The 16,469-nt window shown below is 33.5% G+C and overlaps 1 protein-coding gene across 5 annotated transcripts in view; it reads left to right on the top strand.

Moving 5' to 3' along the window:
- The window catches only part of Vha100-1 (V-type ATPase subunit a family protein Vha100-1), a 28,560-nt gene extending 12,465 nt beyond the window's left edge, over positions 1 to 16,095 (top strand). For 2 of the 5 annotated variants that reach the window (XM_075293846.1, XM_075293853.1), the window contains exons 5-11: positions 3,895 to 4,046; positions 7,466 to 7,592; positions 7,658 to 8,816; positions 8,885 to 9,102; positions 9,484 to 9,688; positions 15,405 to 15,576; positions 15,659 to 16,095. In XM_075293846.1, the coding sequence (XP_075149961.1) occupies positions 3,895 to 4,046; positions 7,466 to 7,592; positions 7,658 to 8,816; positions 8,885 to 9,102; positions 9,484 to 9,688; positions 15,405 to 15,576; positions 15,659 to 15,770 (2,145 nt within the window). In that variant the 3' untranslated portion in view covers positions 15,771 to 16,095. Of the gene's footprint in view, positions 1 to 3,894; positions 4,047 to 4,678; positions 4,777 to 5,020; positions 5,063 to 7,465; positions 7,593 to 7,657; positions 8,817 to 8,884; positions 9,103 to 9,483; positions 9,689 to 15,404; positions 15,577 to 15,658 lie in introns of all 5 variants that reach the window. The other 3 variants (XM_075293859.1, XM_075293866.1, XM_075293871.1) reach the window with 3 other exon arrangements.
- Positions 16,096 to 16,469: the final 374 nt, after the last annotated feature.

The following is a 16,469-nucleotide window of genomic DNA, read 5'->3' as shown; positions in this document are numbered from 1 at the left end:
CGACGTTTCCATGTGTACGGCAGATGTTGCCCCTAATCTAACCTGGACGAGATTGGATATGCCAGAAACTGGAGATCATTTTCCTATACTTATCTCAAGCATTAGTGCTTCTCATAAGAAGAGGTTCATACCGCGATTCATAATTAGAAATGCTAATTGGTCAGTGTTTCGTGCTAAACTTTTGGAATATAACGAATCCTTCATGGAGTCTGATGAAATTAACAGAGGCGCTGCGCAAATAGCACGCCTGTTTCGAAAAGCTGCTAATGAATCTATTCCTATGAGTCGTAAGCCATCTGAGAAAAGAGTACCTGCTTGGTTCAATAGCAGCATTGCTAAACTCATCTTTCAAAGGAATAAAGCTTGGAAAAGGTTTAGGAGGAATCGAAATCAGGGGAATGGTATGGATTATAGAAGGAAATGTGCTATTGTGCGAAGGGAATGCAAGGCTGCCAAGAGACAGACGTGGGCTCGATTTGTTAACTCGCTTGACCCCTTCCTGGACACCCGTGTCCTTTGGAGTAGAGTTAATAATTTAAGGAGGGAACGATTTTCGACTTTTCCTTCAATAGTGACGACCAATGGTTCTATATCTGATCCTAGGAGGATTGCCTCAAGTTTTGCTTCTTACTGGAGCTCTCTGAGCTCCAATAATTCTTTTAGTTCCGATGTTATTAGTTCTAGGGATAATCTTGATATTTCCATTCTCATCGGTACCGACGACTCATTTCCAGATTTAGTTAGTCCTGTTGAGGTTTCAGAACTTGATAAGATTCTACAATCACTCAAGGGAACTTCTCCTTCCCTGGATAAGCTCTCTTATCCTATGATAAGAAATGCTCCTGCGACGATAAAGTTAAGATTATGTAGACTTTATACCAAAATTATTTTAAGAGGCAGTTTTCCACATGCTTGGAAAAGAGCTGTATTGACACCAATACCGAAGCCGGGTAAAAATCCTTGTAATATTCAAGGATATAGACCTATATCCCTTATATCCGTTCTTTCGAAGATCTTGGAGAAGATCATAGCCTCGCGTCTTTCACTTTTTATCGGAGATAAGATTTCGCCTCTGCAACATGCTTTCAGACCAAATCACGGAGTTCACAGCCATGGCCATATGCTGGAGGATGTTTTGCGAAGGAATTTATCCTTTGGAAAGCATTCCCTAGTCATGTCGGCTGATTTAGAGAAGGCTTTTGATCGTGTTATTTATACACAGATTATTTCTGAACTTAGCAGTTGGGGAGTTAATAACACGATTCTCCCCTTAATTAAGTCATTTTTGACGGACAGATGCATTATTGTTAAGGTTGATGGATATTTCTCCGATACGTTTCCACTTGAGAACGGAGTTCCCCAGGGATCTCCCCTTTCCGTTATCTTGTATAACATATATGCTAACTCTTTGATTGAGGAAATCTCTAACCATTCAGACATCGATTACGTTGCAGTTTATGCTGACAATATTTTTGCAGTTTCTTCTGGGACTCCTCGTGAGGTCCAAGCAAATCTTGTATCCTTGAACGACGGCATACAGGACTGGTCTAGGCGTACAGGTGCGAAAATTCCTCAGGAGAAGATTGAGTTTCTTCATGTTTGCCGGAAACGAAATTGTGGGGACGATAATTTTTCACTTGCCGGTTTTGATATATGCATTCAATCGAAGATGAGGATTCTAGGAATCTTTTTCTCTAGGAATTTATTATGGAACGGACACGTGGCATATCTTGTTGACAGACTTAGTAAGATCAACAACCTTTTAAGGCTCATATGCTCTAAGAGAAAAGGTCCACATATCGACACTGCCTTGGATATTTGCCGTGCTCTAGTTATAGGAGTTCTTTCTCATGGCATAACGATATATGGTTACACCTCTAAGAGAAACATTAGGAAGATTGAAGTAGCCATGAATAAATGTTTCAGGACAGCAAGTGGTCTCTTGAAGTCAACGCCAACGGACGCTCTTATGATTGAATGTAGATATAGCGACTTCGATGGGTTGGTTGAAAAGTTCTCCGTGAACTTGGCGGCGAGGGCTTTGACATTACCACGTGATGGTCTCCATGAGATCTTCTGGGAACAGGTGGGTTCGAATGGTTCTGGTAAGTCATCTATCAGTCGTATAGTGAGTCGGTTACATGGTATGGGTATTATCCTTCCGTCAAAGCCCCGTGGGCCTATTTCTGTCTCTTCGAATATGATTGTAGATATTGGTCTTAGTTCTCATAGGAAAGACTTCGTGAATCCTTCAGTGTTTGAGGCCCTCTTGGCCGATAGGATCGCTTCCTACGGGCCACGGACGATCCTCTACACGGATGGCTCATTTGATGGTTTTAACACATCCTTTTCCGTAGTAAGACAAAATTCATCTTGCCTTTTTGATATTGTTAGTGGGTGCCGGTTGCCCGACGGTATTGGGGTCTTTTCCGCTGAGCTGGCGGCTGTCATATCTGCTATGACATACGCATCAGCTCGGCCGGGAAGGACACTAATCTGTACGGACAGCCTCAGTGTTTCAAGGGCCATCAAAACCAATCGAAAGTCCATGTTCAACCATATTTTTTCCGATTATGAACAGATGAATTTTGTCTTATTATGGATCCCATCACATATTGGGATAAAGGGCAACGAATGTGCGGATTTGGCCGCTAAACGTGCCTTAAATTCTTCCGATATCGTAGAGCCGCCATGCTTTCCTAGTTCGATAATCTCACAGTACAGATCCTTTAGGGCACTTCGTAGTCATGAATTCTGGAATCGATCACACTCCTTTCTTAGAGTTATAAACCCCTCCATTATCAGATCGAATTATGCACCTCAATTAAGTAGATCCGAATGCATTTTCTTAGCCAGACTTAGAGTTGGCACGGCGATATTTAACACCCGTCACTATTATGATGATTCGGAGCCTAGGGAGTGCAATTTTTGTAACGATTTGCTTACTGTTGAGCATATCCTCTCAATATGCCCTTCGTCTAGAATAGATGAAACTATTCAGTTGATTTTGGATTGCTCTAATGGTGACATGCTTCCAAAGATTCATGTTGCTATTCGTGCGCATGATGATATTGACATATAATCTTTTTTAATTCGTGTCTACATTATTAATTATTCTAAACTTCTTTTTCTACTTTATTAATCTCTTATATCAATAGATTAATTAGTGTTCTAAGTATATAAATTACCTATCCTTTTTTTTTCTTTCTTCTTATTTACGACAACTGAATATTTTAGTTTTCATTTGTAACAAACAGCATATGCTTAAACACCGACAGGTGCATATGATCTAGTTATTAAGCACCTTTTAAACTATATTTTGTAAATTTATTTATAAAATATTTTGCAAATAAAAATAAAATAAAATAATTTGTAATATGAGGCCTTCGTTATATTTCTTATCAATATCTATTTATTGCCACTAACAATACTAAGAGAATAATTATTGTTTTGAACTAAATTGTTTTCTAACTGATATACAAACATATCTTATGTATACTCGGGAGGTCAGCTTCCTATGTTTTGCTGTACAATCGTGCTATGTCCTATCTCTCGTTATTTGTATATTAATAAAACGTTGCTTTTATGTTTAAAATTATTTTTTTTTTCTCTCATAAGTTTGCTTTAGTTTTACGTTTCTTTTTTTTAACATTCTTATCATTTTTGGTTTTAATACAAAATTCCCGTAAATTTTCGTTCATTGTTTACGTTTGAAATCTCAAACCTCAAATACGATGCAAATTTGACAAAAACCTGACAACTGATGTCCTGCATCATATATCAAAAATCCCCTCCTCTACCACCCATCCTTTTACCCTTTCCCTTGAGAATTTTGGTTGGTTTTTTTGCTATACCCTGCCTCAAAATGCTATTCCCGAACGGTTGTGTTGCCAGGCGGTACCCACAATATCATATAATACAACAACCTATAAATCACGACGTTACCGACAGATGGCCGACAATCAGAATGAAGATGAACAAGCTCAATTATTGGGTGAAGATGCCGGTGTACGCGCCAGCCAACCAGGACAAAATTTGAAATTGGGGTAAATATTTAAAATACGCTTTACAAAAGAATCGCATTTCTTTACTGAGAAAAGTAAATGAAAACATTGCTCTTCGAAACCAAAAAGAACGGAGACATGAAACGGAAATTATCATAATTTATTATAAATTCATAGGACATCTCATCATTATCATCATGAAAATAATTCCAAACGCTCAGTTTGATTGTTCTTTTTTAAATGAGTCAAAATGAAAAATGCACATATTTGTATAAATAATGAAAGGACGAGGCTATTAGAAAATTTCCAGTTTCATATATGAGCACATCTCTTGAGAAAAAATTCTGGAATTTCCTAGCCCCCTGTGGAGGGTGAATGTTCATATACATTCCAAAATTTGTGAATTTTATTTAAGCGTGGAAATTTTATTGTTAATAACTGGTGGTGGGTTGTTACATTTTCAAAACAACATTGTTAACATTTTCACATACTTAGGTTTGCGGTTATGGTTTTGTGGTATGCCTTAAATGTTTATGTGTATTTAATTAAATTCCAAATCAAATATTTTACTAATACCATACATTTAATATTAAGATAACACCAACAACATTTCTTAAGATTTTTTACCCATATTTTATAAACTATATTTTTCCAAATTATGAACAAAATGACAGCAAGAGGGTGGCCTTAATACCACTACTGAATCGATGACACGTGCTTTAATAACCGACGAAGTTCGCACTGGCCACTCTATGGGTCCTGTGCAATTAGGGTATGTATCTATCTACTACCTTAGTTATGAATACACTAAAAACTTTGGCTAGATATGTGCAAGAGGTGAAAAAGTTGAAAAAAAAACCACAACTAACATATTGATGCATAGGGGTTTCCCCATTTAGTAAGAAAAACTTGATAGAATTAAAACAAGATTAAAAATTCTACTAACATTTGGGTATAATTGATATTTCTGAATTGTTTGTTTTTTCTCTCTTAATTTTTGCAATTGCTTTCATTAGATTTATGGAAAAATCAAACGAGCGTGAAGAGTATTATCCATGGTTGGTAACAAAAAAACATATAGTTTGTAATTTGCTTAATATGAGATTCATATTCAGTTCTTTTCCATTTGTGATCACCTCACCACCACCTTGTTTTATTCTTATGTGTTTTTGCGAGCTATCCTCATTGTTAAAATATGCTTTGTTTATATATGTCATTCATTTATCGTAAGCATTCGCAATACATACCATGTGTGGTGTAGTAATAAATGATCCCACAACTGAATAAATTTAGTTAGATTATATGTATGACATAAATGTATACCGAGCGTGACCAAGTTTTATAAAGGAAAGGAATATAAATATAACCTGCATTACTGAGTGTAATGCTAGGGTATCCGGAGTGAACTTCTTAATATCATTTAGAACTGTCATTGAGTGAAACTACATAGAGAAAAGATGGAAACCTCCCTTATAAAATCAAATGATATTTTGCCAAAAAAGTCGAAAAGTCTATGCCAATTTTGAATGTGCTTAAGATCTTTTTATCCTCATAAGTCATACTCTGGGATTGAATCCGGGCACCAGTTGCATTATAAGCATTACCAGTGTGTAAAGGTCACCCTTGAATAAAATAATTTACAACTCTTAACTCTATACACTTGGGACAGCTTCAATTTTTTGCCATTTCACAATGAAGCGTCGGAAATGTGAGCTGGCGCCTTATGGTCAGTGTTATTGGTATGCCACTTTAGGCCACTGTTTTCAAGCGGTGATACTTTTGTGCCACTAAATGTGAACTTTTTAAATTGCCGTGCCACCTTTTCGCCCAACTGTGCCACTTTTGCATAACATATATTTATACTGTCACATTTTTATACATTTTTCGGCATCTTAATAAAAACTAGAGATGATCATTTATCATACTATATTTGTGAACAAGTTTCCTTTTGTGACATAATGTTCTCAGTGGATAAGGGTTCCGCCTAAAAGTATGCAAACGAAATATCATATAAACCGAGTTAATACTAAATTTCAAGGAATGATTTTAAAAGCTTTTAATTGTTACTTTTCCTTTATGAAAAATTGTGTCACTTTTTTATAATGAGTGTGCCATCTTTTTATTGCGATTGCCACTTTTCAGAAATTCTCAGCGAAGTGGGTCGTTTCGTCTTCAATTCAGCGTTATATTATCACATTGGGATAGTATTACGCTTCTCGAGGTTGTCGGCGTTGTTCCCATGAATACATGAATATCCTTTCATGATCAAAATGTGCAAATTATGGTGTTATGATGGGAGCCACGGTGGTGCAATGGTTTGCATGCTCGTCTTGCATACACAGGGTCGTGGGTTCAAACCCAGTATCGACCAAACACCAACAAATTTTCAGCTGTGAATTATCCCATCTCAGTATGCTGATGACATTTATGAGTGTTTCAAAACTTCTCTAAGTGGGTTCACTGCAATGTGGAACGCCGTTCGAACTCAGCTATAAAAAGGAGGTCCCTTGTCATTAAACTCAACATAGAATCGGGCAGTACTCAATGATAAGAGAGAAGTTAACCACTGTGGTATCACAATGGACTGAATAGTCAAAGTGAGCCTGAAATATCGGGAAGCCACTATACCTAACCCAACCTATAGTATTATGAATTTGGCCCTGTAAATTAAGGTTTTTGCAGACGAAATTCCGATCTATGTGAATTTAGACCCGTTCTTCTTTCAAAAATATCATTGTACAAATTAGAAAAATATATGTATAATAAAATATTTTTAAAATTTTTAGTATAATGAAAGAAGAACGGGTCTAAACTCACATAAATCGGAAATTTATACTGTGGCTTAAAACAATAGTACTTTATTTAATGAAAAAATGTGATATTCTGAATTCGACAAATTTTTCAACAAAATTGTCTGTCAACACTGTCTCCATGACCTTTCCGGTAAATGGAACATCCTTAAGTTAGTTCACTCAATTATGACATCAGTGTAGTTCATCCTCATGTGGGGTTATTCATGAAAAGTCGAATTCTTCGATTGAATGGCGATTATCGAAAACTCGTATGCATATAATCAATTTCGATTTACCATTCGATAGAAATTTCCAGGTTTGATATCGTATGGATTTTGGGGAACAAACAGCATTTTCATTTATTTGACCCCATAAATACTTGCGACTAATACAATTTTCCCTATGCGATCGAAGAACACTGGAGATTGTTGACAGAGTTTAAAAAAAAAATGGATCAAAATAGTTTTCCCCTTATCACCGTAGAAATAAAGAATTAAAATAATATCATATTTAACATTTGTCATGCATTTCCAAATGATCATGCTCTCATAAAGGTGATGTTTTCATTTACTAATTCCTATAGAGAGTAGTAACAACATATAGTCATTTGACACTAATTCCAATCTAATGTTTTGCACACACTTACACTTAAATACAAATTTGCTATAGTTTTGTTGCCGGTGTAATTTCACGGGAGAAACTACCAGCTTTTGAACGCATGTTGTGGCGTGCCTGTCGTGGTAATGTTTTCTTGCGCCAGGCCATGATTGAGTCTCCATTGGAAGATCCCTCAAATGTAAGATATTATTTGCTTAAAGCAATAGACACACAGCTAACGATAACTTTTTAATTATTTTACAGGGTGATCAGGTTTACAAATCTGTGTTCATCATCTTTTTCCAAGGTGATCAATTGAAGACACGTGTTAAGAAAATTTGTGAAGGCTTTCGTGCTACACTTTATCCATGTCCCGAGGCCCCAGCCGATCGTCGTGAAATGGCAATGGGCGTAATGACACGCATTGAAGATCTTAATACGGTTTTAGGGCAAACACAGGATCATCGTCATCGTGTTTTAGTGGCTGCTGCCAAAAATCTTAAAAATTGGTTCGTCAAAGTACGCAAAATTAAAGCCATCTATCACACTTTGAATTTGTTCAATTTGGATGTGACTCAAAAGTGTTTGATTGCCGAATGTTGGGTGCCTGTATTGGATATTGAGACCATCCAATTGGCTTTGCGTCGTGGCACAGAGAGATCGGGTTCATCTGTTCCGCCTATATTAAACCGTATGCAGACATTTGAAAATCCTCCAACTTACAATCGCACCAATAAGTTTACCAAAGCTTTTCAAGCCCTCATCGATGCCTATGGTGTGGCCACATATCGTGAAATGAATCCGGCCCCATACACCATAATTACATTTCCCTTCTTATTTGCCGTTATGTTTGGTGATTTAGGCCATGGTGCCATTATGGCCTTGTTTGGCCTCTGGATGATAAGAAAAGAAAAGGGGTTGGCTGCCCAGAAGACCGATAATGAAATTTGGAATATATTCTTTGGTGGTCGTTATATAATATTCCTGATGGGCGTATTTTCCATGTACACGGGCCTTATCTATAACGATATCTTTTCCAAGTCTTTGAATATATTCGGTTCGCATTGGGAGGTACATTACAATAAATCTACGGTCTTGGAGAATAAATATCTACAATTAAATCCGGAAACAAGCGATTATAGTGGCACTCCATATCCGTTTGGCATGGATCCTATTTGGCAGGTGGCTGGAGCAAATAAAATTATATTCCAAAATGCATACAAAATGAAAATTTCGATAATATTCGGTGTAATTCATATGATTTTTGGCGTTGCAATGTCTTATCATAACCATACATATTTTAAGAATCGCTTGTCCTTAATCTTTGAGTTCATTCCACAGCTGATTTTCTTGTTGTTTTTATTCTTCTATATGGTTTTGTTGATGTTCATCAAATGGAATCGTTATGCAGCTACAAATCCACGTAAATATTTTGTAATATTTCCACACACAATAATCTATATATTCAGGGGTTTTCGTATTAATTTGCAGCACCTTATTCGGCTTCTTGTGCTCCATCTATTCTAATCACCTTCATTGATATGGTGTTGTTCAATACACCGAAACCACCACCAGAAAAGTGTGAGGTTTACATGTTCGCCGGACAACACTTCTTCCAAGTTGTTTTCGTTCTCGTAGCCTTGGCTTGTATCCCCGTTATGCTATTGGGCAAACCATTGCAGATCATGAAGCAACGTAAAAATCCTAATGTAAGTTTGAATATTTTTAATACCTGCACATTCATACATTTTCATCTTGTACATTGTTTGGCAATTAGTTCTATAAATTAAAATTGATAATGATTGATAATGAGTTAATGATTGACCAATATAAACAATCCGCGTACACACACATTTTGTATCACCTCATCTATCATTAATCATCATTAAGTTCTTATTGTGAAGATTATTTATCAATATTCCAATTACAAACTATGAAATTTTTTCTTTGAAACATTCTCTATCAAAATTGAAACGTAATAAATAGGAAGAGGTTAGTTATAATAAAAAAAAATGAATCTTTTTGTCTCTATCAATTTCACATTTTCTATATTTTATATTAATCATCTAATTGTAATTATTTTCATCAAGGTGCAACCAATAACTGGCAGTGATGCTGAAGTTGGCATGTCTAATGGTCAACCTGCTGCGCATGGCGGAGGTGCCCATCATGAAGAAGAGGAAATGTCCGAGATATTCATCCACCAAGGAATTCATACAATTGAATATGTATTAGGTTCTGTTTCGCATACAGCATCCTATTTGCGTCTGTGGGCTTTGTCATTGGCTCATGCTCGTAAGTATTTTAAGAAATTAGAAATTGTAGTCGAGGGTCTTAGCCAAGGAGTTAACAGAAGTTAACCCAGCAATTGAATAATTTTGAGGGTCTGAATTTAGATATTCTGAAACATAGACAAATATTCCCTTCTCATAAGAAAAACATGGTCAAGAATTCATGTTAAATGTGCCCCGTGTTGTCCCCAAATTGGGATGCTTGCGTCCCCAAAATATGACATATGAAAACAAATATATATCAAGAAATAGGCTCTGCTGTAGAATATCAGTTATAATTTAAAATTAAAAAAATACATACAATTTTGTCACTCTTCGGCCTGTAATAAGATAAAGATTTCTCAACACAAAACCAGGAGAGTGGTGATGCTTAGGAAACGGTCCATTTACCTACATCCTATTTAGGATGTCCAAATAACCAGTTTTTTTGAAAAGACGGGTTTCGGTTTATCCGAAAATCCCAATTTTTTAAAAACCGGTTTTCGGTTGTTTATTTTCCTCAAAACCGGTTAACCGGTTAAAACCGAAATTATAAAAATTAGTTTTAAATATTCATTTTATTAAAAAAAATAAATAAAAATTCATGTTTAGTTTTCTTAGTTGACCTTTGGAATTTTATAATCATTGGGATTTTTCGTTTGACTTGAGGTCATGATAAATGAAAAATGCTGTTGTAATTGTTTTTCATTGTTTTATTATTGAAATATTGCTATTTCGGATATTTCGATACACCTTCGGTGATCATCTTCAGCGAGATATTAACTATAAAATATCATAATTTTAACATTTAACAATATTTACTTTCACAATGGTTATTAACAAAAATATAACAATGATTCTATATTTACATTTTACAAAGTAATAGACTTTCTCCTTGCAAAGCTCATATCTAACTAACGCTATCTTACTTATGTTTGTGTCTTTGTATAAGATTTATATAAATCTGTGCACAGTGGTCTGTGTCGGTTTTGTAATTCATACGTTCGTCAGTGGGAGTATTTATTATATGTAATATCTCCAATGTGTATCTTCTCTTAGTATTCTCTTCCATTGTCAGTATTTCAACATTCTTGAAATTTGGTACGTGTCCTGCAGTCGTGCAATGTGCTGCAAGGGCCTTTTTTTTCTAGGGGCTTGTCTTTCATCTTTTGGTCGGACTTGTGGGCAGAAAGTCTAGTTTTTAATTTGGACCTGGTAGCGCCAACATAAGACATTGGACATGGATTGGTTTCGTCCCCATCGCATTTTATTTTGTATACCACATTCGATTTGTCTTCCATTTTTATCTTGGTTTTTGTTTTACTAAATAGGTCATTTATCGTCCTGTTACACTCTAGCGCTAATTTGTAGTTATCCTTTTTGTAAATATTTGATTTTTCAAATCTTTCGAAAAACCCCGGTACATATGTCGTCTTTTTGAAAACCATTGATGTGGCTTCTTGTTTGTTGTGATCCTTATTCCCTTTATTTTTCACGTATTTTATGAGATCATTGATTGTGTCATTGGGGAAGTCATTTTGTTGTAGTATCCATCGTATTTTTTTCTCGTTAGTCTTGTGAAATCTTACGTCGCTTTTGTTTAAAACTCTTTATTAATAAAATTGGTGGCAGTGTTGATCTTAATACGCCGATGATGATTAGAGTGAAATTTTATTAATCTTCCTGATTCTTTTTTTTCGTTCGCATTCAGTATATTCATGTTGAATAATTTTTCCCCTAATTTATTGTTCTTCGTCTGTAATCCTGACGTGGGATTTCGCTTTAGCCTACGGTATGTGCACATATCACCTAATATAGTTTTCATTTTTTGTTTATAGTCATCTTGTTTCATGGCTACCGTTTTTCCCCCTTTGTCTGCACTCAGGATTAATACGTCATCATTTGATTTTAGAAATTGTCTCGCTTCCCCCCCCACTGTGTCTAATATGAATTCGTCTCTTTTAGTTAGTTTCTCTTTTCGTAGATGGTCATCTATCAATGTAAATAGTTTTATTCTACCAATTTCTTGTTGCTCTTTACTCTCTAATGTTTGAACACACTCTTCTCCTTCCGCTATTACATTAAACAATGGGAAAGTTGTTATTGTCGTAGGAAGAGAGAATTTTGGTCCCAACGAGACCATCATGACCTCAAGCCAAACGAAAAATCCGAATAATAATAAAAATTCATTGTAATAAAATTAACATTTTATAGAACATTGACAGGTAAATTGAATGCCGTTAAGGTTCTCCTTTTGCGCTGAAAATACTCGTTGACTGATTGTAGATATCCGACTATAAGTTTTCTAAATGAAAAATGTCTTTTTCTGAGGAGCGGCATTTTAGACGAACAACATTCTCTTTACAAACAAATAATAAAAGATTTGATACAATGTAACAACACTTCTAATAAATTCGGGTTTATTTGTGCTCAAAGAAAGGACTTTACAACTAAGTGGACAACTTAGTGAAAATGTGTTGTAACCCAACCCCAGGACCGGGTTAGTCCCAGGTGTGTATGGACCAATCACAGTTCTGGTCCAAGGGTATGGAATGGACCGGTCACTTTAACATGGGTTTGTCATTGGCTGGGAAAATTTACACTTTAGGAATATTTTGAACAAAAAATATAGCTGATAGTTAAATTGTAGTAAAATTGTGCATTTAAAAAGATTTTAATATCAAGTGAGTATAAAAATCAATAAATTATATGACAATTAAAAATGTTGATAAACTGGAGTACCAGTTCTGTAATGCACTAATAAAAGATTTGATACAATGTAACAACACTTCTAATAAATTCGGGTTTATTTGTGCTCAAAGAAAGGACTTTACAACTAAGTGGACAACTTAGTGAAAATGTGTTGTAACCCAACCCCAGGACCGGGTTAGTCCCAGGTGTGTATGGACCAATCACAGTTCTGGTCCAAGGGTATGGAATGGACCGGTCACTTTAACATGGGTTTGTCATTGGTTGGGAAAATTTACACTTTAGGAATATTTTGAACAAAAAATATAGCTGATAGTTAAATTGTAGTAAAATTGTGCATTTAAAAAGATTTTAATATCAAGTGAGTATAAAAATCAATAAATTATATGACAATTAAAAATGTTGATAAACTGGAGTACCAGTTCTGTAATGCACTAATTTTCCGTAGGGTAGTCATTTGTTTCTCACCTTCAGTATATATCTGCAAAAAGTTCCACTTTTGGAAGAAATATATGAAATATAAAAATAAATTTCGTTGAAATACAGAAAACCGGTTAACCGATGGTCAAAACCCGGTTTTCGCGGTTAACCGAAAATGCAAATTTTTTCATTATTCGGATTCGGTTTTTGTAAGTGAATCCGCTTAATCGGTTAACCGGTGTAGGTTTTGAACACCCTAATCCTATTGTATGACATTAGAATTCTGGCCCATTGTGCAATTTCTTTCCCCAGCGTTCCCATACTGGCACATTTTTTTAGTCCTTGCACTATAAAGTCCGGTTAAGATCAGGGCTGTGGAGTCGAGCCAATTTTGCTCGACTCCGACTCCAGCATTTTTCATCAGCTCGACTCCGACTCCGGAGTCGACTCCGGGTAATATAACTAAATCTCATTTTAATACCACTAATTTGTAGTTCTATTGTGGGGGTACCGTAAGTGGATCGATATAAAGTATCGTATTTATTTATGTGTGCAAAAAAAGGTCTTAATTTGAAGTTGAATATGAATCGAATTAGACAATATTGTATATACTTCTACAAAATCTATGTACTTAAAATTTAAATCTAACGTTATGGGACGTAACACAATTTTAACAAAAAATAAAAATGCAAGGAAAGTCTCAAGTCGGGTGGGCCGATTATAATATACTCTGCACAACTTTGTATTTAGATCTACATTTTGATAAAATCTCAAATCAGACTTCTACAAAATCTCGGGCAATATTTGGGAAATATTTATAATAGTTTAGACAATTTCGCAAAAATGCACTTATGATTCATTCATTGAAAAGTTTTACAATTTGAGTAATTTCTACAAGTTTTCGACTTAGCAGTGAGTATCTGCGAGCATACAATTTTGGAAAATTTTTTTTCTAGTAAATAAAATTTTGCAAAATTTTATTTCTATACAGAAACAAAATTTTGACTAAATTTTCTATAGAAACCAAATTTTGGCCAAATATATAGAAATAAAATTTTGAATAAAATTTTTTATAGAAATAAAAGTTTGAAAAAAATTATCAATAGAAATACAATTAAAAAAAATTGTGTAGCAAACAAAATTTTGCAAAATTTTCTATAGAAATAAAATTTTGCAACATATTCTATAGAAACAAAATTTTGACTAAATTTTCTATAGAAATAAAATTTTGACTAAATTTTATATAGAAAAAATATTTTTATAGTAATAAAATTTTGAATACATTTTTTATAGCAGTGAGTATCAGTGAGCCTCAGTAAGAAAAAAAAAAAATTGAGAAAATTTGCTATAGAAATAAAATCTGACAATTTTTTCTTATAGAAATAAAATTTTGAAAAAATATCAATAAAAATAAAATTTTAGAAAATTTTTTGTGTAGTATATACAATTCTGCAAAATATTCTACAGAAACAAAATTTTGACTAAATTGTCTATAGAAGTAAAATTTTGACAACATTTTCTATAGAAATAAAATTTTGACCAAATTTTCTAATAAAAAAATCTATTACTATAAAATTTTGGCAAATTTTTCTATAGAAATAAAATTTTGACCCAATTTTCTAATAAAAAAATCTATTACTATAAAATTTTGGCAAAATTTTCTGTAGAAATAAAATTTTGACTTAAATAAAAACAAAATTATGAATAGAAATAAAATTTTGAAAAATTTTTTGTGTGACAAACAAAATTTTGCAAAATTTCCTATAGAAATAAAATTTTGCAAAATATTCTATAGAAACAAAATTTTGTTTCAATTTTCTATAGAAATAAAATTTTGACTAAATTTTCTATAGAAAAAAATATTTCTATAGTAATAAAATTTTGAATAAATGTTTTATAGAATTAAAATTTTGACAAAATTTGCTATAGAAATAAAATTTTGACAAAATTTTTGATAGAAATAACATTTTGACAAAATTTTCTATAAAAAACAACTTTGAAACCATTTTCTGTCAATATTCCACATATGTATATGGCCTTAAAATAAAATTAAAAAAAATACTTTCGATTGTTCGAAATATTTCATATAAATTGATATGGGCATTAAAATGGATCGATCCAGCCCATCTGCTAGTCTAACATTCTAAGAAACATAAAAAGATATCCGTAATTGGAAGTTGATTTTGATTTATAATCACGCTGTACATTGAATAAATAACGCAATGGAAACTAATTTGCGTAAAAACTTGCTTAGTTACAAAAATGTGAAGTGTTTTAAAAAATTTGGTTTAGTCGGAGTCGAGCAAAATTTTTACGACTCCGACTCCGACTCCAGCAAAATCTTCAGACTCCGACTCCAAGACTCCGACTCCGACTCCGGCTCCACAGCCCTGGTTAAGATTGACTTATCGCTTTTTTTAGTTTTTTTATGTTTTATTAATTCATTATAAAAAATGTACAAATATAATAATTGTCTCAGCGCTTTAACAGATTCTCCACCAAAAAAAGTTATAACGTAATTCTGTACATTAGGTTCGAGTTTAGTGGGTATTAGACCCACCTTAACGAATCAAATAGGAAACCAACTATTTACACATTTCTGTTTTTTCTAGAACTCGCTGAAGTATTATGGAATATGGTCTTGTCTATTGGTCTGAAGCAACAGGGTTGGTTTGGTGGCATTATGTTGACCATTGTATTTGCTTTCTGGGCCATTTTAACTGTTGGCATATTGGTGCTTATGGAAGGATTATCAGCATTTTTGCACACTTTACGTTTGCATTGGTAAGTAGTATATGCATTTAAATCAGAAAGAGTACAATTTATTGTTGCTTTTTCTTAATATTTTTCCATTTCCATCAAATAGGGTTGAATTCCAAAGTAAATTCTATCAAGGTCAAGGATATGCATTCCAACCCTTCTCTTTTGATGCTATAATTGAGAATGGCGGTGCTACCGGTTCTTCGGAAAATGAATAAATTATGACACCGATAATATATTAACCAAATTTAAATATACAATACTACAATATACCAATATAAATATTTAATAATCTTTGAGTCTCATATATAATCTTCAATCTAAAATGTTCAAGAGAATTTATTACACTTAATTAAAAAAAGTAACGGGAATTTAGTAGTATAATGAAATCCTAACTAATGATACGCAAACTCTTTAACGTTAAATTGTTTTCTTCGCAAAACCCACAATATATATATATACACCATATATGTAGTTCTATAGTATTTATCTAAAAATATATTATCGTTGTTCTTAAATAAATCACATTATATCTCCATCATACATTCTGATATTTCCTGTATTGTTTGCATAAAAACAAAATAAGAATACAAACTTATTCTAAAGACAAATCATTAACAACCAAACTATAAAAAATGATAAATCGCATAGCATGAGATTATTAAGGGTACATACAACATTTATAGATGAAATAAATATATATATATTTAAGTAAGAAAATAAAATATAATAGTCTATTAAATATTACGTCTATAAACTAATATTACTTACAAGATATCAAAAATATGTTAACATTTTTCATTTTGAAATATAAACAAAAATCCAAAACTATATCCCAAAAAATCACAATATTAAAAAAAGATTATTTAATTAAAACAATTACATTTATTAATATAAAAAATATATATACATAATAC

Source organism: Haematobia irritans, chromosome 1, assembly GCF_050003625.1.
Source record: "Haematobia irritans isolate KBUSLIRL chromosome 1, ASM5000362v1, whole genome shotgun sequence".
Classification (NCBI taxonomy): Eukaryota; Metazoa; Arthropoda; class Insecta; order Diptera; family Muscidae; genus Haematobia; species Haematobia irritans.
Note: the sequence above shows the minus strand (reverse complement) of the source record. Positions and strands in the feature narration are given on the sequence as shown.